Source organism: Gracilinanus agilis, chromosome 6 (assembly GCF_016433145.1).
Source record: "Gracilinanus agilis isolate LMUSP501 chromosome 6, AgileGrace, whole genome shotgun sequence".
Lineage (NCBI taxonomy): Eukaryota > Metazoa > Chordata > Mammalia > Didelphimorphia > Didelphidae > Gracilinanus > Gracilinanus agilis.
In genome coordinates, this window is record NC_058135.1 from 289,973,461 (window position 1) to 289,993,726 (window position 20,266).

Consider the following 20,266-nt stretch of genomic DNA (forward strand, 5'->3'; position numbering starts at 1 on the left):
CCAGACGGCCCGGCCGGCGGCCCGGGGCCAGAGCTGGGGCTGCCCCCGTGCGGAGCCCGGGACGTGGGAGACGGCAGCTCGAGCACGGGCAGCGTGGGCAGCCCCGACCAGCTGCAGCTGGCCTGCTCTCCAGACGACTGAGCCAGCGGGTGGGCGCGCCCTCGGGCAATAAAACTGCGAGAGATCCCAGCCCTCGGGCCTGGACCCAGCGTCTGTTTGGGGGCCCTTGGGGAAAGGGGGAACTGAGGGGAGCCTGGCCCCTCGGGAGAAGCTGCCCAGCCCCCTCCCTCCCCGGCCCTCCCCAAACCCTCCCCTCCAATCCCCCAGAAGACCTTGACCTCTGGCTGCCTCCCCTCCAACCCAGAGGCCTAGATGGGGTGGACAGGAAGCTGCCCTCGGCTGTATGCCAGGGAGGATCTCTTCCCCAGGCCCAGAGGGGTCTGGAGAGCTCTGGGGCCAAATTAGGCCCCCAGCCAAGCCCTGAGGAGGAGCCCCCACCCTATCCAGGCTCCTTCCTGCCCAGATCAGGATGTTTCTGCCTAAGACAATGGGGCAGGAAGCAGGTGGTGGGGTTTAAGGGCCAGATAAAGAGGAACCCGAGGTGAGCCCCCTCCCCCCGGGACTTCAGAGCAGGCCAAGGGGCAGGAGACCTTGGGGCCTGAGATCGCAGGGAGCTGGTGGCGATTGTGGGGCTTTGCTCCTTCCTGGCTAATGCGGAGACCATCCCAGTGGGAGAGGCAAACCCCCCCATGCCCACACTGCCCAGCTTCCTGCCATCTCTGGAAGTGCTCTCTTGGGTCTTAGCCACCTGATCTGGGCCACTTCCATGCTCTCTTCTTGGCCTCAGTTTCTCCATTTTTAAAATGAAGGTAGATGATGTCTGAAGTCCATTCCAGCTCTAACATTGTGTGTTCTGCGTTCCAAGGTCACAGCCTGGCCTGCCATTCTGTGTTCTAAGATCCCTCTGGGCTATGACATCCTGTGTTCCAAGGTGTAAGGACGCCGGCCTGGCATCCCTTGTCCCTCCCAGCTAGTCTGCATTTCCTCTGCCCAGGGAGACGCCACCCAAAACCAGCCTTTAGTCCTTTTATTCCATTTGGCCAATTTGTACAAAAATAGTCTCTTTAGGAAAATAAATAGCAGCCTCTCAGGAAAAGGAGTGGGTTCCATGTGAAGGTTGGGGGGCAGCCTCTGGGAGCCCAGAGGGCTGAGGACCACTCCAGTCCATCAAAGAGGCCTCCGAGCTCTTCTTCAGAGGTAGGCCCTGCCCAGGGAGAAGAAGGGCACCAGAGCAGGGTGGGAGGGGGCTCCACATCACCTGTGCTGCTGGGAAGGGATCGGGGGGGTTAGTGTTCTAACTTGTATACGCCACGACACGCCACAAGGAAGGAAGTTGGTCCCACGGAAAGCCAAAGGGCTAAGAGGCAGTGCTCCGTTTGGAGGGGGTTGGGGCCTTGGAGGGAGCTTGGCAGGGAACCTCAGAGGGACAGGAACGCAGGCAGCTCTGTCCTGGGGTTCTCTTGAGCTGTGTGGCAGAGGAGGGGAGCAGCCACAAATGCTCCTTAAACAGTAGACCTTCCTGCGCACAGTAGGCCCTTGAATGTTCCAGGCTTTGAAGAGGATCAGCCTTGGGCTGATCCCTGGGAGGTGGCTGGAGAGCCTCCACGGTCCCCGAGATGCTCGGGAGAAGCAAGGACAAAGGGTGCCCAGGCAAGATGCCCGGGAACATGCTAGGCCAGGATGGAGGGTCCAAACAGAAAGGGGGAAGCCTGGGCTGACTGGGCATCTTGGAGAGCCAAAGGGCTCAGAGGGCCAGAAGCGTGGGAGAACCCAGGGGGTCAGAGCTGGGGTCCCCACTGCTGCTGCTGCTTCGACGATGGGCAGAGGCACAGGGCTCCGGGGTCCCTGGGTAGGTGAAGACCAGGCTGGGAGTAAAAGGGGTCAGGGAGGGGGTGGTCATGAGAGTGGGAGTGTGCAGGGCTTCAGGCTCCAAAACGGGACCAGGGGAGAGGGAGATCTGGGGCCGGCGCCGGAGAGGAGCTGGGGCGCTGCCCGAGGGTCTTTCCGGAGGCTCAGCCTCTTCCTCTGACTCGTTGGGGACCTTGCACACGGGCCTGTGAGCCTCCAGCACCAGCTCCAGCCTCTCTTTCTGCTTCTGCAGGTCCTCAATCTCCTTCTGAAGCTCTGATTTCTCTTCTTCTAGTTTATCCGTCTCCTGTGAGGGGAGGTGGGAGGTTGAGAAAAGAGGCATCAGGAGCAGGGCAATGGGAGGGAGGGAAGCCAGTGCCATCCTGGCCTCCTCCTCTGGGAGACCATGATTCTTGCCACAGTTGGAAGACTCTCAGGTGGACCAGACTACAATTCCCATCAAGATCCTGAAGGGATCAAATCCGGCTTCAGACACTTCCCAGCTGTGTGACCCTGGGCAAGTCACTTGACCCCCATGGCCCACCCTTATCACTCTTCCACCAAGGAGCCAATGCCCAGAAGTTAAGGGTTTAAAAAAATAAATTAATTAAAAATAAATTTAAAAAAAGATCCTGAAGGGGGAGGTTCATGGGATCACGGGAATTAGGGAGCATTTAGGCCAACCCTGTCTTTTGACAGAGGAAGAAACTGAGGCAGAGAGATGAACTGATTTGCCTAAGGTGGCTCAGCTACTAGGCAGCTAGGTGGTACAGAGGCTAGAGGACCAGGCCTGGAGTCAGGAAGACTCATTTTTCTGAGTTCAAATCCTGCCTCGGACATGCACTAGCTGTGTGACTGAGCAAGTCGCTTCACCCTGTTCACCTCTTGTTTTCTCTTCTGGAAAATGAGCTGAAGGAAATGTATCTTTGCCCAAAAAACCTCAAAGTGGGCCATGAAGAGTGAAATGGCTGAACAACAACAAAAGCAGCTTCTAAGTGACCAGGCACGGACTTCCGTGGCTCTCGAGGTTCCCACCCTGATGGCATTTACCACACTCAATAAACATTTAAAGTCTTGGGAAGAGACCGTTTAGGGGGACACACCACACCGGCACTGTGTAGTGCCCTGTCTTATTGCAGAGCCCCATGTTCTTGGAGGTCAGGGCTGCAGGGGGAAGGGAGGAGGGAAATGGGGAGAGGAAAGAGGCTGATGGTAAAATAGAGCCCTTGGACCTGGAAATAAGAAGTCCTGAGTTCAAATTTGACCTCAGATATTTACTAGCTGTGTGACCTCTGACTGCCTCCGTTTCCTCATCTTTAAAATGGGGATAATAATAACACCTGGCTCTAATATTTGCAAAATGCCTTGCCTTTGAGCACCATACAAAAGTGAGTTACAGATAATGATTTTTTTGTTTTTGCTATTATTTTAAAAGGCTTCCTTGGGAAGATGACATTTTCTTTTCTTTTTTTTTTTTTAAACCCTTACCTTCTGCCTTAGAATCGATACTGTGTAGGCAGAAGAGTGGTAAGTAAGGGTGGGCAATGGGGGTCAAGTGACTTGCCCAGGGTCACACGGCTGGGAAGTGTCTGAGGCCAGATTTGAACCCAGGACCTTCTTTCTTTTTCTTTTAAAACCCTTGCCTTCTGTCGTAGAATCAATACTCAATATTGGTTCCAAGGCAGAAGACCAGCAATAAAGGGGGTTAGGCAATTAGGCACAGCTAGGAATTGGCTGAGGCCACATTTGAACCCATTACCTCCCGTCTCCTGGCCTGGCTCTTTATCTGTGAACCACCTAGCTGTGGCAAGGTGGCATTTTTATTTGCCTTTAAAGGGAGGATAGGAATTGTAACGGGGCCAGCTGAAGCAGAAGCTACGAAGTGGGGGAAGTAAGTAGTTTAGTTTGATTAGAGAGTCGAGTGAAATAGGGTAATAGGTAAGCAAATAGGGTAGAAGGCCTTGAATGCCAGGTGAGGTGGCTGTCCTTAACTTGGAGGGCAATAAATGATAAAAACTTGCATTTCTTCAAAGGTTTGCCAAAGACTTTTATCCTATAATCCAACCTCCTGCGGCCAGCAGTACAAATATCATCCCTCTGATGGCTCACAAGGGAGGGTTTAGGGCCACGGCTGGGGTCAGAACCTGGCCCTGCATTTAGGCCTTCTAAGTGGCACATCCACATCAGGGTGGTCCTGAGGTTGCACCAACACCAGGCTCATTTCGCCCTTCCCCCCCCCCCCAGTTCTGAGAGCCTTTGCCTCAAGGCCTGATGGGAGCCCCCTCCTCTCACTTACTGCCTGAAGGAAGTCAGTCAGCTCCTTCCTCCTGTTGCGGCATTTGGCCGCTGCCAGCTTGTTTCTCTCCCGCCTGACCCTCCTCCTCTCCTCCTCCTCGGGACTTATCTGCAAGGATGAAAACTGTTATGAGTGGGAGGTGCTGCCCCAGAGCTGGGGGGGGGGCATCACTCTGGGGCAGTGGAGGCTCCCATCATTGTTTCCAAAGGGCATTGACTATGGGGAGTGTCCTGGGAGGGCAACCAGAAAAAGAGAAGCTGCCTCCACTTGGCCAAGGTCAGGGGGGGGGGAAGAGATTAGACTGGCTTCTGCGTGCCTCAAAAGGCGAATTAACCAGGAGCAATTGGGGGGGGGACTCACCCATTTTTCTGGGATCTCAGGCATGTCTTCCCACCCATTGGTGGAAGGGGCTTCCCTGGGTGGGGGGCGGGATGAGGAGGTCCCTTCCATCTCAAATCCTCTGCTAGAACCCAAGCTCATCCCATCCCCACCCCCCTCTGATAAGCAAACTGAAGCTCAGAAGAACCAGTGACTTGCTCTGTGTCACCCAGTGAGTGAGTCAGAAACGGGACCCGAGCCTCTTTCTGATTTCAGATCCAGCACTGCCCACCCCATCTCCCATGATGCCACCCAGCTGGACGTAAGCAACCTCCCAAAGGGGACAGTCAATCCTCATTCTTCCCTCAAAATAAGAGTTTCGGGCAGCTAGGTGGCTCACGGGATTGAGAGCCAGGGCTAGAGAGAGGAGGTCCTGGGTTCAAATTTGACCTCATTATTTTTTTTTAAACCCTTAACTTCTGTGTATTGGCTCCTAGGTGGAAGAGTGGTAAGGGTGGGCCATGGGGGTCAAGTGACTTGCCCAGGGTCACCCAGCTGGGAAGTGTCTGAGGCCAGATTTGAACCTGTCTTTAGGACTGACTCTCAATCCACTAAACTACCCAGCTGCCCCCCTTGACCTCACTTTTTAGTTGTGTGACCTTGGGCAAGTCATTTAATCCCCATTGCCCAGCCCTGACTACTCTTCTTCCTTAGAACCAGGATTGATTCTAAGACAGAAGGTGAGGATTAAAGAAATAAATAAAGGGCTCCCAGGCTTTGGGAATCCAGCAATCCATATGCATTTATTAAGCACCTCCCACGGGCTGATCGCTGGGCATCAAAGACAGCCTCTGCCCCTCAAGGAGTTGGTAGGAGTCCTTGCTTAGGAGCAGGGCTACAGTGGTTCATTGTGGGTCTTGGGATTCAGAAAAACTTGGTGTTTGTCCCATCCAAAGCCCTCACTTTAGAAATGAGGAAACTGAGGCACAGATAGGGAAATCACAGAGGGAGGAAATGAGAGAGGGGAGGTTTAACCCAGTCCCTTGATGGGGGCTCCAGGGGGCTTTTTCTATGGTCCCTCCTGGAGATGATCTGACTGACAGATGGGATGGGCCCCAGCCGGCAGTGGTGGGGGTGGTTACCAAGAAACTATCCCCAGAAAAGACAGCTGGCCCCAGGGAGCAAGAAGTGCCCCCTTCGCCCAACCAGTGCTCTTTCCTGCTTCTTGGGCAAGCTCTGCCTGGACCTCAGCTTCCCATACCATAAAACAAAGCTACGGACATGAAGATTTCTGGGGTTTCACTTCTAGATTTGAGCCCCTGAAAATGAGATCCCAAGATTCCCAGCTGGAAGGGAAGCCTGAGGGTAGCCAGTCCAACCCCTCATTTTTCAGAGGAAGAAACTGAGGCCCAGGGAGGCCACTGATCCTCATTTCTGGAGGTCCTGCCTTAAAAGAAACCAGTGAAACGGGCGGCAGAAGAACTGGCCCTATTTTCCAGATCGAGTCAAGGTCTATAGGGGGGACCCAGCTATGAGTGTCAGAGAGCTGCTAGGCGGCCAATGAGCTCAAAGCCTCCGTAAGAGCAAGAGGGCCCCCAAGCTGCTGACTCAGGGGAAGGGGGGAGGGGGGAGTCCGTCCACTTGAAAAGGGCCTTTCACCTGCTCGCTGTGCCTCCTCCGAACTCCAGCGGGGGGCCCCACGGCCCGAATGACCCCAGGACGCCCCTGGAGCCCGTAGGGCTGGTAGGGGAGAGGCCGGGAGTAGTTGCTACTGGGCCCCAAGTACCGGGGCTGCGTCATCCATTGAAACTCCTGGCTGCTGCTGACCGCGTTGAGGGTGGGGATGAAATGGAACTTCTAGGGGAGGAGGAACAAAAAAGAGCGGCAGGTCAGGGAACAGCTCAGCTCAGCCAACATCGGGAGCCCGGCTGGTCCGGGGACCCCGCCCCCGTAGGGCCCCGCTGCCCGCCCCCCCCCCAATCCGGCAATAAGCGAAGGCAGAGGAAGGGGCTGCTGCTAGCTCCCTGCGGGGATCAGCCCCAGCCTCGGGAGGGAGGGGGGCGGGGGTCCGCGGCCCCGGGGGCAAAGGAGGTAGAGGGGGAGCACAGGTACGACCTGGGAGAATGGAAAAGGTCAGTGGGGAGGGCGAAGATGGGAAGAGCCCCGGGCTGCGACCCAGTGCTGTCCTACTGGGATCTGGGCAGCCCAGGAGGCACTCGGGAGGCGGCTTCCTTCTCCCTGGGGAACCAAAGGCGGCGGCAGTGCGGACAGGAGCGCCTCGGGGGGCCAGGAAGGGAGGGGCGCCCTCCCCCCACCCCGCCCCCCAGTGACTCAGCTGCCTGTGACTCGGCGCTTCGGGCCGCAGCCGGCCAGTTCCCCACGCGGGACACGTGCTCGCCTGGTCCCCGGACGGCCGGAAATGGACACCTGCCCTCGGCTCAGCTCGCCCGGGCCTGGGGGGCAGAGCACCCACCCCAGCATCCCACCCTCAACTGCTGTCAGCACCATCCGGGGGACCCTGGGACCCAAGGGAGGGCAGCGAAGCGGGGAGCCTCGAAAATGGGCGGGACGTCCAGGCAGATCCTGCTCCTGGGCAGAGAGCAAGCGGCCAGGGGGCCGCCGCGGTCCGGATAACTGGCATGCGGAGGCAAGGGAATATGGGGGCGGGGGCGGTTAGAAAAAGGGGCAGAGCCTGGAGCTAGAGGGTCGGATTTGGTAAAGATCAGAGGCTTCGAGCGGGAGGGGTTGGGGGCCGAACACTGGCCCTTGGGGTTCCGGGAGAGGTAGCAGGAGCTGCCCAGAGTCCCGCGCCAACCCTCTGGACTGGGTGGCCTCCGTGGGCCCCATACCCAGGAAAGAGAGGTCCGCCACTGAGGCTGAGCCTGGCACAGGTCTGGGAGAGCCGAGGCCAGGTCCTAGGCTCTTTAGATTCTAGATACTCTCCCGTCTGGGTCTCGCAGCAGTGCATAAGTCCCCTCTCAGCCCGCCTGCCAGCTTCCCAGCCCCATCCCGAGGCGCTCAGGGCCCCAGGTGCACCGTCCCGGGCTCCGGAGCCCGCCTCACCTGCTGGCTGGTAGTGGTGGGTGGCTGCTGAGGGGCACCGTACGGGCCGCCCTCGGAACTGGGCCCCGCTTCCCCGAAATCTCGGAACATGTCTCGGCTAGTACTGAGTGGGTCCCAGGCTTCCCGGACTCCCCGCGTCCCTACTCGGATCTGACTCACTTGTTACTCCGACGCCTCCTTTCCTTTTTTATGAATGAACATTTTGATGGAATGAACCATTTTCGTCCCGGGGGGATGCCGTTAACCACCTTCTCGACATTCGCTGCTGAAAATGGAAGTCCTCCCCGAATTCCTCCTTTTCTTATTCTCTCTAGCCTAGAACCTAAAACTATCCTCTCCTTTTCCGAGAAAACGGCCAGGCCCGCGGCCTCAGAGCCAACCAGTACGTCCGTGCTCCCCCCGAAATCCTAACACATTGGTACGGTCGGAGGCGGATGACGTAGATGCCCATATATGGGGCAACTTCCTACGCCACGCCTGGGCGTAGTAAAGGATTCCCCCGACGCCAGACATCGCCGCAGGTTCTAGGGCACCTGGGCTGCGCAGCCCGACTCCCGGGCACTCCTGAGCGCCCAGTGGGATGCTAGGCCAGGCCCGCGGCCACGCAGCCTCGCGCTGTCAGGGCCCAGGAGGCAGGATATAGGCACCACCTCTGTTCCCGGCGCTGGGGATACCCAGAGGCAAAAACGAAGCCGCGGCGGCGCTTAGGGGGCTTCCATTCTACTGGGTCCTCGTTGGCCCGGGGATAAGCAAATGGAAAATAGCCGGGGCGGGCGGGGCCGCACGCCGTCGGATCCTAGCCGGGTTCTTCGATGTTCGCTGACTTCCGATTGCGGTGTGAGGGTCTACGGCACCCGGGGAGGGGGTGGGGGCCTAGAGGGGCCCCGGAATTGAACCGAATTCCAGCGCTGCCTAGGCGCAGCCTCCATTCTCTTTGGAGGCGGGGGAAGGAAGACCCTGTGGGCAGGGGTCATGGGGAAGGACAAGGTGGTGGGACCAAAAAGCCGCAAAGGGGAAGAAGGGAGCAGGTCAGGGCTTCACCGAGAAGTCTTCGGAGCTGAGCCCAGAAGGAAGAGATAAGGCCGGGAAAGGCGTTCCAGGAAGAGGGGGTTCTTATGCAAATGCCCCCGGGAAATGAAGCGAGGACTTTGGGGAAGAGACGACAGATGGGGAGCTGACTACGTGGGCTCTGACGCTGGCTGCCTGTCACTGGGCGAATCTATTCACTTTCCTGAATCTCAGTAAATGGGGTTCATAACAGTCTACCTCACACGGCGGGCTGTGGTGGGAAACTGTTCATTCAGTCACTCGATAAACTTAGCGAGCTCCTGGGATGTGTCAGGCGCCCGGCTAAGTGCCAGGGACCCAGAGGCTTGCAGAGACAGCCTTTGCCGCGGGGAGCCCACAATCTAAAGGAAAAGAGAACAAGCAAATAAAAGGAAACGAAGCAAACTGGCGGGGGAAAGTGGGGGCTAGATGCTCCGTGGATTGAGAGCCAGGCCCAAAGAGAGAAGGTCCTGGGTTCAAATGTGACCTCCGACACTTCCTAGCTGTATGACCCTGGATAAATCATTTCATCCCCATTCCCTGGCTCTTACGGCTCTTACACAGTATGGATTCTAAGACAGAAGTGAGGGTTAAAAATAAAAATTAAGGGGCAGCTGGGTAGCTCAGTGGATTGAGAGCCAGGCCTAGAGATGGGAGGTCCTAGGTTCAAATCCGGCCTCAGACACTTCCCGGCTGTGTGACCCTGGGCAAGTCACTTGACCCCCATTGCCTACCCTTACCAATCTCCCACCTATAAGTCAATACACAGAAGTTAAGGGTTTAAAATTAAAAAACAAAACAAAAAAATTAAAAAGCAATCTCTATATGGTATAAATAGGAAATCACTGAAAGAGGGAAAGCCCTGGAGTTGAGAGGGAAAAGGCAGGATTTTAATTGGGATTTATTTTTTTTTTTAAACCCTTAACTTCTGTGCATTGGCTCCAAGGCAGAAGAGTGGTAAGGGTGGGCAATGGGGGTCAAGTGACTTGCCCAGGGTCACACAGCTAAGAAGTGTCGGAGGCCAGATTTGAACCTGTCTCCAGGCCTGACTCTCAATCCACTGAGCCACCCAGCTGCCCCCCCTTAATTGGGATTTAAAAGAAGCCTCGAAGTCAGGAGTCAGAGTGTGGCAGGTGTGAGGGACCTCCAGGGAGAACTCCTGGAACCTAGAGGTGGAGGCTTTTGTGGGAGAACATCCAGGAAACCAGTGTCACTGGGTGGAAGGGTATAAGGGGGTGGGGTGGGGAGTGAGGTTTAAGAAGCCTGGATAGGTCCGAGGGACTAGGTTAGGAAGGAAGGGCTTGTGGTAGAAATGGAATCTGGACCAAGTGGAAGCCAGTGACCTGCCTGTAAAAAATATATCATACAGATAGGCGAACGCCATTCATTTCCAGTCTTCAAAGGTTAAGAGGAAGCAGGACAGTGAGGTTCTCTTCTCCTTCTTTGTGTTTATGTATAATAAGAGTCATCTGAAAGCCTCTAAGGCAGCAATTCCCAAACTTTTTTGGCCTGCTGCCCCCTTTCCAGAAAAAATATTCCTTAGCCCCCTGGGAATTAATTTTTAAAAATTTTAATAGCAACGAATAGGAAAGAGAAATGCCCCTGTGGCCATCGCCACTCCCCTGGACCGCTGCAGCACCCACCAGGGGGCGATGATGGCACCCACTTTGGGAATCACTGCTCTAAGTCATCAACCCCTTCCTCTCCAGGGGTCTTCACTACTTTTTTTTTTTTTTTTTTAAATCCTAACCTTCTGTCAGAGTTGATACTGTGTATTGGTTCCAAGGCAAAGGGAGTTAAGTGACTTATCCAAGGTCATAGAACTAGGAAGTATTTGAACCCAGGACCTCCCCTCTCTAGGCTGGGCTCTCAATCTACTAAGCCAACCCAGCTGTCCCTGCACTACTCTTTTAAATTGGTTTACAGATTTAAAGATGAAGGAGGCCTCACAGGTTGTCTTGTTCAGTTCCCTCCCTTTACAGAGGAGGAAGCCAGGCCCAAGGGGGTAGCCAAGCCAGCTCAGATTTATTCAGCACCTACTATGTGCTACCTGCTGAGTAGAGAAGAAAAGAGTAAACAGTCCCTCCCCTTGAGGAGGTCTCCAGCCTAATAGGCAGTGACTTGTCCAAGATCACACAGGTAATAAATAACAGAGTTGGATTTGCACCCAAGTTCTCTGGCTCTAAATCCAGTGATCTCTGCCTACACAATCTATTCCTCCCATCCCTACAAGATTGGGCAATTAGAGGGCTCTGGAGTCAGAAAGAACTGAGTTCAAATTTAACCTTCAGCCAGGCACTTAGCCTTGTTTGCCTCAGTTTCCTCTTCTATAAAATGAGCTGGATAAGGAAATGGCAAACTAGCTATGTGATCCTGGGCAAGTCATTTCACCCTGTTTTGCCCAAGTTTCCTCATCTGTAAAATGGACTGGAGAAGGAGATGGCAAAACGCTCCGGTATCTTTGTCAAGAAAACCCCTCATGGGGCCATGAAGTCAGGCAAGACTGAACAACAACATCCTACAGGATTGCCTTCCGTTCATTCTGACCTCCCGGAGCTGGATCTCCTTCCCTTCAATAGTGGAGGGGCCCTGAATGACGTAGGCGAGGTCATGCCCACCTACACCTGCCAGCAGGAGCCCTGGCAGAGGCCTTCTGTTGCTAGATGCCATGATCTGGGGCAGAAGGACCGAAACAGATGTACACTCAAAGATGCTGACACATGCTGACACGGCTCAACATACACACGCTGACACATCCTTGGCAGGCCCCTTTCTCCTGAATGGGACCCAATTATACCTCATAGCCCTAGAAATGCACACCCATCCCCCTGCCCCGCCCCCCCCCCCCCCGCAGGAAGTTGTAGGGGAGGCAAGAAGGGATGAACAATCAGGAAACTTGGGCTCCTCTCCCAATTCTGCCATTGCCTCAGCATGTAACCTTGAACATTGTAACGATGGGCAGCTTTCCCTCATCTGTAAAATGAGGACAGTGGAGGGGCAGCTAGCTGGACAGTGGGTTGAGAGCCAGGCCTGGAGACAGAAGGTCCTGGGTTCAAATCTGACCTCAGACACTTCCTTAGCTGGGTGACCCTGGGCGAGTCCCTTAACCCCCATTGCCTAGCCCTTCCTGCTCTTCTGCCTTGGAATCAATACACAGTATTGAGTCTAAAATGGAAGGGAAGGATTTAAAAAAAAAGGGGGGGTGGACTAGATGGTTTAGATGGTTTCTCCCAGCTGGAACATTCCCTGGACAATGTTCTAAGGTCTCTCCTAGCACTGACATTCTGTGTTCTAAGTCTCCTCCCAGCTATGGCATTCTATGTTCCAAAGTCCTGCCAAGCTCCCGTATTTTATGTTTTATTAAAAGATACCCCCCAGCGCTGACATTTTCTGGTCTAAGACCCCTCCCAGCTCTGATGGTCTATGTTCTAAGGCTCCTCCCAGGTCTGACATTCTCAGTTCTAGGTTCTAAGGTCCCTCCAAAATCCAGCATTCTCCGTCTTCTGTTCTAAAGGTGTTTCCAGCACTGACAGTCTCTGTTCGAAGGTCTCCCCTAGCTCTGACATTCTGTGTTTTCGGGACCCTTCTAGTGACATTCTCTGTCCTAGGAGCCCTTCCAGCTCTGACATTCATTAGAATACACAACATGAAAAATCTGAGCTGAGCTCAGGCACATCAGAACCTAGAACGTAAAGATGGGCAAAGACTTAGAACATGGACCATCACGTGTGACCCTGGGCAAGTCACTTGACCCCCATTGCCTAGTCCTAACCACTCTTCTGCCTTGGAGCCAATTACACAGTATGGACTCCAAGACGGAAAGTGAGGGGTTAAAAAAACAAATAAATAAAGAACTCGGAACATCAGCGCTGGGAAGGACTTTGAAACAGAACCAAAAGCTGGAAGGGACTTTAGAACAGAACTGAGAGCATCGCCTCAGTAGGTAAACTTGGGCCTGTAATGAGCACTAGCTTTCCCCAGAGCTGGAACCTTGGAACAAAGAAAATCAGAGCTGGAAGAGAACTTGGAAAAGAGAACATCAGACCTCTGAGAGATGTTGGAACATAGAACAGAGAATGTCGGAGCTGGGAGAGCCCCTCATCACACTGTAAGTGTTTCTTATATGGGCCAGATGCTGTTCTTGGGGCAAAGAACCTGGATCCCAGCCCCAATTCGGAACATCAGAGCTGGGACCGGCAGCCCGGATAGGGGCCTTAGTGGGCAGTCATCGAGTGCCGCCTCTGCTTTTTCAAAAGGAGAAAACCGAAGCTCAGGGAGGTGATGGGAGCTGCTTCCCCAGATGAGAAAAGCAGAACTGGCACCACCACCTGGGCCCCCCGACTACTAACCAGTCTGCACCTCCATCCCTTCAGGTCTGGGTGGGAATCGGCGAATACGGCAGAAACCAAGGACAGAAAGAGCTTAAGGGAGAATCAGGTCAACGGTTTTAACTGGGGCAGAGAAGACTTCAGACTCAACAAGAGGCCATGGGATTTGGTCAAGAGTAATGCTCTCCAGGATCGGCTGGGTGACTTAGTAGATTGAGAGCCAGGCCCAGAGACAGGAGGTCCTGGGTTCAAATCTGGACTTGGACACTTCCCAGCTGTGTGACCCTGGGCAAGTCACTTAACCCCCATTGCCTAGCCTTTACTGCTCTTCTGCTTTAGAACCAATACACAGTAATGATTCTAAGATGGAAAGTGAGAGTTTAAAAAAAAAAAACAAGAGTAAGGAGCTCATGAGCAGCTGGGTAGTATGGTGGCTAGAGCACCATGCTTGGAGGCAGGAAGACTCATCTTCACGTTTTTAAATCCAAATACTTACTAGCTGTGTGACCCTGGGCAAGTCACTTAACCCTCTTTGCTCAGTTTCCTGTCAAATGAACTGAAGAAGGAAATGGCAAACCCTGTATCTTTGCCAAGGAAACCCCAAATGGGCTCAGGAAGAGTCAGGCACAACTGAAGAGTGAGAGAGACGTCACCCACCCTCAGGAGTGTCTCTCACCTTCTCCTTCTGGGCCCCAGACTAAACCCCAGAGCAGCCTGGGCTCTCCAGCAGAGATGCGGCTGGTAACACCTAGCTTTGTTCCATGGCAGAGCCAGAGCAAACCTCGAGGCCTCCCTCTGGTTCTTGGCCATCCCGGGGCAGAGGGAAGAGCTCGCTCCTGCCTCAGGTACTGTTGGGCCGGCCAGAAATTATTCTGCTTTCAGCGTGGATGCGGACAGATGCTACACGTGGCCTTATTGGTTGGGCACAAGACAATAATGGAGAAAATGTAGTCGCAGAATAAGCTTCAAAGGGTCAGGCGTGGTTTTTTTTTTTTTTTCCTTTAAGGAGAGTTGGTTGTTAAATGTTTACCAGCATCCCCCCTAGGGCCAGATCTATTAGAGAAGTTGTTAAGGCCTCCCATGCCCTGGCCTGTTAAGAGGTGAAATGCCAGTGCAGTCTGGACAGACTTTCATAGCCCTCCGTAGAGGAGGACCCAATTCTTCTGTCTTAGAGTCAATCCTGTGTGTTGGCTCCAAGGCAGAAGAGTGGTAAGGGTGGGCATTGGGGGTCAAGTGACTTGCCCAAGGTCACACAGCAGGGAAGTGTCTGAGGCCAGATTTGAGGCTGGGTCTTCCCTTCTCCATGCCCAGTGTTCTATCCACCGTGCCATCTGGCTGCCCCAGGCCCAACTCTTAAAATGGGCAAAGTGACAGAGGGGAGGCACAGGAATCCTTTAGGCTGAGGTTGCCTAAGTTTTTATGTGGCTATTAAGGAGTGAGGACAAGGAGGAATGGGGGGGCTGGTGAGGGTCCTGTTTACTCTCTGTCTCTCTCTATCTCTGTCTCTCTCTTTCTCTGTCTCTCTCTCTGTCTCTGTCTCTGTCTGTCTCTGTCTCTCTCTCTGTCTCTCTGTCTCTCTGTCTCTGTCTGTCTCTGTCTGTCTCTCTCTGCCTCTGTCTCTGTCTCTGTCTGTCTCTGTCTGTCTCTGTCTCTCTGTCTCTCTGTCTCTCTGTCTCTCTCTCTCTCTGTCTCTCTCTCTGTCTCTCTCTCTGTCTCTCTCTCTCTCTCTGTCTCTCTCTCTGTCTCTCTGTCTCTGTCTCTGTCTCTGTCTCTGTCTCTGTCTCTGTCTCTCTCTTTCCCCTAACCAGGTACTGCTCTCACTCTGGGAAAGCAAAAGGTTTTGAGCTTTGGGATGAAAGGTACTAATGATGATCAGTCTGGCCAATAAATCTGCCACACCTCATTATCGGAGAAACTCCAAATGCCTGGGGGAAACTGAGTCACAGAGGGGGAGCAGCCCGAGATGGGAGGATGAGTCACTGAGGGCACACCTTTCCAAGATTGCCTCCTCATCCATCCCTCTGGCTCGCCTCCGTTTGACCCCAAGCCCGGCGCCCTGGCCTCGGGGTCCACAGTGTCTTGATCAGACGGGTGAGAAGGTCCAGCGATGCACCAAGAATAGAACCCAGGAGTCCCAACTCCCAGGACACTTCTCTTCCCTGTGAGCTACGCAATTCTAAGCGAAGCAGACCAGGGTGGAGGAGGTGGGAAGCGGCAAGGCACCAGCTGGAAAACCAATCCTTGGCACGGCTGGAAAAAGCCAGACAGCTGGCCACTGGGGCCTGTGCCCTCCCCCCGGGGCCTGAGCCCAGGCAGACAGGAAGCTTCTGACTCCCAAGAAAAGGATTTGGGGTTTGGAAGGGATTCAGAGCTCCGGGAGAGGCATTTTGGGACCGAACCGCTCCCCTCTGGCCCCCAGCCCTCCGCCTGGCCCCGGGCTTGGCCTTAGGGCTGCCCTGAGCTCCGGGAGGAGCCCCAAGTTCTTGCCCATCCCGCGTCCACCAGCTGCTCTGCCCGCTCTCTCCACTGCCCCCTTCCTGGTCCGGCCCTTTCAGCAGGAGCTCCTTGGCCCCCCGAGCAGGGAACACGGGTCGGACGAGAGGGGGGCCAGGAAGGGAGAAGGGCTGGGGGCCCCCCGAGGTGCCGGACCTCTTAGGGAAGCCTGCCGAGGATGGGAATCAATGAAATGGGGAGTTTCCCCTGAGGATGAATCAACCCATGTGTGTCAGGTTGCCAAGGGCTGGGACGCCTTCCCGCCACTCCCTCCGGCACTGCGCTGGAGTCAGAGCGCCTCAGCCCGGGAAATTCCCCATTTAGGGGCTCTGAACCCCATCCAAGCCCATCCATCGCTTTCTCTGGAGTCAGTCATTTCCTGTTTCCTATCGCGCATCCCTGGCTTCCAGCCTCCCAGGATGGTGGGGCCCCGAGGCCCAGGACCGACCGCTCAGGGGGGGATGGGGAGGGGGATGGACACACCCGAGGGGCCTCCCCCCCTGTTCAAGGCACCAGCAGCCAACCCCTTGGCAGCCTTTCATCCTCTGGGGAGACGCGATGGAGAGGGATGGAAACAGCAGGGATGGGTGACATCTCCCGGATTCTGTCCGAAAGAGGAAGGTGATGTCTGGAGGGTACGCCAGAGGGGAGCTCTTCGCCCCAGCTTTCCCTTTCCCACACCGGGAATCCCTTTGCCTGGCATTCAGGGCCTTGTTCAATGGCAGAGCCTTCAGCTCCCAGGCTCATCTGGGACCACCCCTAGCTACACTGCGCTCCAGTTAAACAGAACAATTCTTAGATCCCTAAACCTGCCCTGGGGCCTTTCCTGGAATTTTGCCCTCATTGTTCCACTGCCTAAGATGCCCTTCTCTTTCTCTCTTCTTCCCTCCCTCCCTCCCTCCCTCCCTCTCAATTTGTGTCTCCCCCTCCCCTCTTTCTCTGTCTCTGTATCTCTAACTCTCCAAACTCTCTGTGTCTCAGTCTCTCTCTTTTTCTCTTCCTCTCTCCCTCCCTCCCTCTCTCTCCCTCCCTCCTTCTCTCTCCTCCCCTCTTTCTCTGTCTCTAACTCTCTGTGCCTCAGTCTCTCTCTTTTTCTCTTCCTCCCTCCCTCTCTCTCTGTCTCTCCCCTTCCCTCATTCTCTGTCTCTAACTCTCTGTGCCTCAGTCTCTTTTTCTTTTCCTCCCTCCCTCCCTCTCCCTCCCTCTCTGTGTCTCTCCCCCTCCCCTCTTTCTCTGTTTCTATCTAACTTTCTGTGTCTCACTCTCTCTCTCTCCTGACTCTCTCTCTGTCTAATTCTTTTGTCTCTTAGTCTCTGTCTCTCTCCCTCCTCCCCACCCTCTGACTCTCTGTCTCTCTCTGATTCTCTGTTTCTGTCTCTCTCCACCCTTCCTCTTCAATTGCCAATGCCTCTTCCTCCAGGAAGCCGTCCTGGCTGCTTGAGAATGTGAACACTAGAAAGGTTCAGAGGGCTGTGTGTAAGTCACTTGCCCTATAATGTCCAGGAAACTGCTGTCTCCCTCTTGGATGCTTTGCCCCATGAGGACAGGGACCAGATTGGATCTAGAGAAGGAGGAGTGTCTGGGGAGGCCGAGGGGATGAGGGGGAATCTTCAGGGAAGGAGAAAGGGGAGAAGAGAATGAGGGTTCAGAGAGGCCTTCTTTGTGCTAAGTAAGCACTTTACAAATGTTATTTTATTTGATCCTCACAACAACCCTCCCAGGCAGACGCTATGATCATCCTCATTTTCCAGATGAGGAAACTGAGGCTGAGTGAAATTCCATGACTTGCCAGGGCTATGAAACTAGGTCAGATTTGAACTCAGGCCTTTCTGACTCTGGGCCCAGCTCTATCCCTTGCTTCTTCTTTAACCATCCACATGGCCCTTAATTTCTTTACAGGTGACGTCATTCATTCTCCCAAGGAAGCTGCCTGGGAGGTATTCTAGGTATTCGGATCTCTGGGTTACTGGAGATGATGAAACGGAGGGGCAGCCCCAGAATCCCACACCCTGGTCCAACCAGATACCCTGACCTAGAAGAAAGAAGATCTGGGTTCCAGTTCCAGTTACGTGGCTGGGCAAGTTCCTTCTCTCTCTGAGCCTCAGTCTCTCCATCTGTAAAATGGAAAGGGGACGTGAGATGGTGTCTCTGGGCCCCTCTAGGATTCAGACACTCCTTAACATCTGGCAGAGATGCTACAAGTCAGGATGGAAGTGTTTCTGCCCCCACCGAGCCTACAGGGCTCAGGTGCTGAATGGCTCCAGGGGAAACTGAGGCTCCTGAGCACATCCAGGGAGCCCTAGAGAGATTTAGCACTGGAGGAGTCTTCCTGTCTGCCCGCGAGTGGAGAGAGGAGCCTCAGCGTTGGGAGGAAGGAGACTAGGGGAAAGGTGACTCCTCCCGGCAGCCTCTGGGAGGTCTGGAGGAGGGACTTTTCCATCTTTCTTGAAAGCTGAGCCTCCTCTGGCCGGGAGCATCTGTGCAGGATGACTATCCCCCTGCCCGCCACGGTGGCCCATGGGGAGAAATCCACGAGCCACAGAGTAACTGCTCATGACTCACCTCACTTCCACCTCCCGCTCGGGCCAAGGCGAGTCAACCCTGTGGCATCTCCGCTCCCTGGCGGTGGCATTCCGATCTCGTGAGGCTCCGGGTCCTGAGTCAGCCTTCGCACGCAGCCACCAGCCAGTATCCCCTTCCCTCAGGCCCCAGAGTAAAAGCGAGGGGCAGGGGGGGAGAGCCAAGCTGGCTGGAGGGCCAGGAGGGGGCCTCATTTCCCCGAGGGACCCAAGCAAGGGGACTGGAGCTAGTAGAAATCCTCACCCCCCCCCCCCGCCTCCCTTTAACTCGTCTTTCTTCGGAGGCAGCTGGTCTTGTGGACGGGCCGAGGGCCCAAAGAGGGCACCCCACCATCCAGCCGCAGGGGAGTGCCAAAACTGAGCATAACCAACAGGCAGTTCCAACCGGATAAATGGTTGAGGTGGGAAAAGCCAGAGAACGGAAAGTTGACTCTTTCAGTTCTGGATAGAAGAAAAATCCGGAACCACGCAAGGCCCCGAAGACAAAATGGAGAGTCTCAACTCTAGAAAACAGAAATGTTTCTCCCCAAATAAAATCAATGCCGCTCGAATCAGAGAAAAAGATATGGATTTGGGGAAATCTTTCCTCTTCACACCTCCAACAAAAGTTCCCCAAACGGGGCCTAGAGAGAACTCGCGTAAAGATCTGTTTAAGAACCTCCACACAGAAATTTTCCAAGAAAGAAATACAAATGACGACTGACCACTTGAAAAAATTCACAATCTGCAAACAACTGAATGAATACAAACTATAACCCTGGGCCGGCACCTTAGACCATAAATCCTCCCCTCCCCCCCTTTAAAAAATCTTTACCTTCCACCTTAGAATTGCCACTAAGTATTGGTTCCAAGGCAGAAGAATGGGGATGGCTAGGCAATTGGGATTAAGTGATTTGCCCAGGGTCACACAGCTAGGAAGTGTGTGAGGGCAGATTTGAACCCAGGTCCTCCCCACTCTAGGTCCAGCACGCTATCCACTGAGCCATCTAGCTGTCCCAATAAACACCTTTTGAATGAATTCTGCCCTATTCCTCTTAAGTTGGCAAAGATAGGAAATGTATGTAAAGGTGCTGCTGGCAGCAGCACTGTCTGTGATCCACAAGACAGTCCCACAAGGAATGACCCAGGGGAACGTGGGCGAAAAGGAAGTGATATCCGCAAAAGAAACAAGGCCACACTGATGCGAATGGGGTCAGCGTGGAAAAGCAGAGGACCCAAGGCCCGTCTAATTGTGGGGAATTTCACTGTATGACAGACGCATTTCTCTAGTTTCCCTGTTAACGATCCACTTGTTTAGAGGAGAAAAGCGCCAGGTGAAGGAGTACAGAAGGCTGGTCGCCGGCAAATAGCTGTTGTGTCAAAATAAAAGGAATCGACTGATTTTTAGAAAACCTTTTCCTTTGAAAGTAAGAGCATGGATTATGTAACCATGTTAACTTTTCTAAAAAATAAATATTAATAAATGTTTAAAAAAAACCACAACCTTTTCCTTCGGTCCTAGCGCCAACGCTAGGATAGAAGCTCGAGGGCAAAGAGATTGGATTGTGTGGGTTTTCCAAGGACTGTAGCCAATGCCTTCCCCGGGTGGCGAGCACCCATCTCTCTCGTGTTCATCAGCAGGTCACTGAACAAAACGGGAGTCAACTGTTCTGTCTTCAAGGATCCCCACAGGGCTTTCACAAGATACTGCAAGCAAGTCAAGAGGTGACTTCAAATCCTTCCCTCCTCATCCTCCTTCGAGGCTTCAATAAGGGGCTCCCTCACCCTGAGGGATGAGTCCTCAACTGTTGGGTCCGAACGGGTTTGAGAGAATAGGATCTGCTTAAATAACTCCTTCCCTGCCAGAACGAGGTAGAGATCCTACATTCTATGGGGAACACAGTCATTGCTTGTTGAAGTAAATTGAGTTTGACTCTGAGAGGTAGATATTATAGCATAAAAGGAAGTCTGGGCTTGGAATCGTAATCCTGGTAGCTGGGTGATGTTGGACAAGTCACCTGACTCTGTGCCTCCTTTTCCTTATCTGTAAAATGGGGACAAGAGCTATGCCGACTCCCTGCTTCATGAAAGCAAACCTCTAACTAGCTGTCAGGTACTGGAAGGCTGTGAGTGAAGCTATCACAGGAATTGGTCAGTCGACAAGCTTTTATTCAGGGCTTATGAGGCACCAGGCACTGTGCTAAGTGCTATGGGTACAAAGGAAAGCAAAAAATAGGGACCCTTCCCTCAAAGGG

The 20,266-nt window shown here is 54.0% G+C and overlaps 1 protein-coding gene across 4 annotated transcripts; it reads right to left on the bottom strand.

The window, feature by feature from the left end:
- Window positions 1–6: 6 nt before the first annotated feature.
- Window positions 7–7,675, bottom strand: FOSL1 (FOS like 1, AP-1 transcription factor subunit). Of its 4 annotated transcripts, XM_044680084.1 has the most exons (4): window positions 7,586–7,675; window positions 6,182–6,379; window positions 4,205–4,312; window positions 7–2,215 (listed from the first exon to the last, which is right to left on the bottom strand). In XM_044680084.1, exons 1-4 carry the CDS (start codon window positions 7,673–7,675, stop codon window positions 1,805–1,807), a joined length of 807 nt encoding a protein of 268 aa, XP_044536019.1. In that variant the 3' UTR covers window positions 7–1,804. The 4 variants fall into 4 exon arrangements, with proteins under 4 accessions (XP_044536019.1, XP_044536021.1, XP_044536020.1 ...); XM_044680086.1 differs by lacking the exon at window positions 6,182–6,379; XM_044680085.1 differs by lacking the exon at window positions 4,205–4,312.
- Window positions 7,676–20,266: the final 12,591 nt, after the last annotated feature.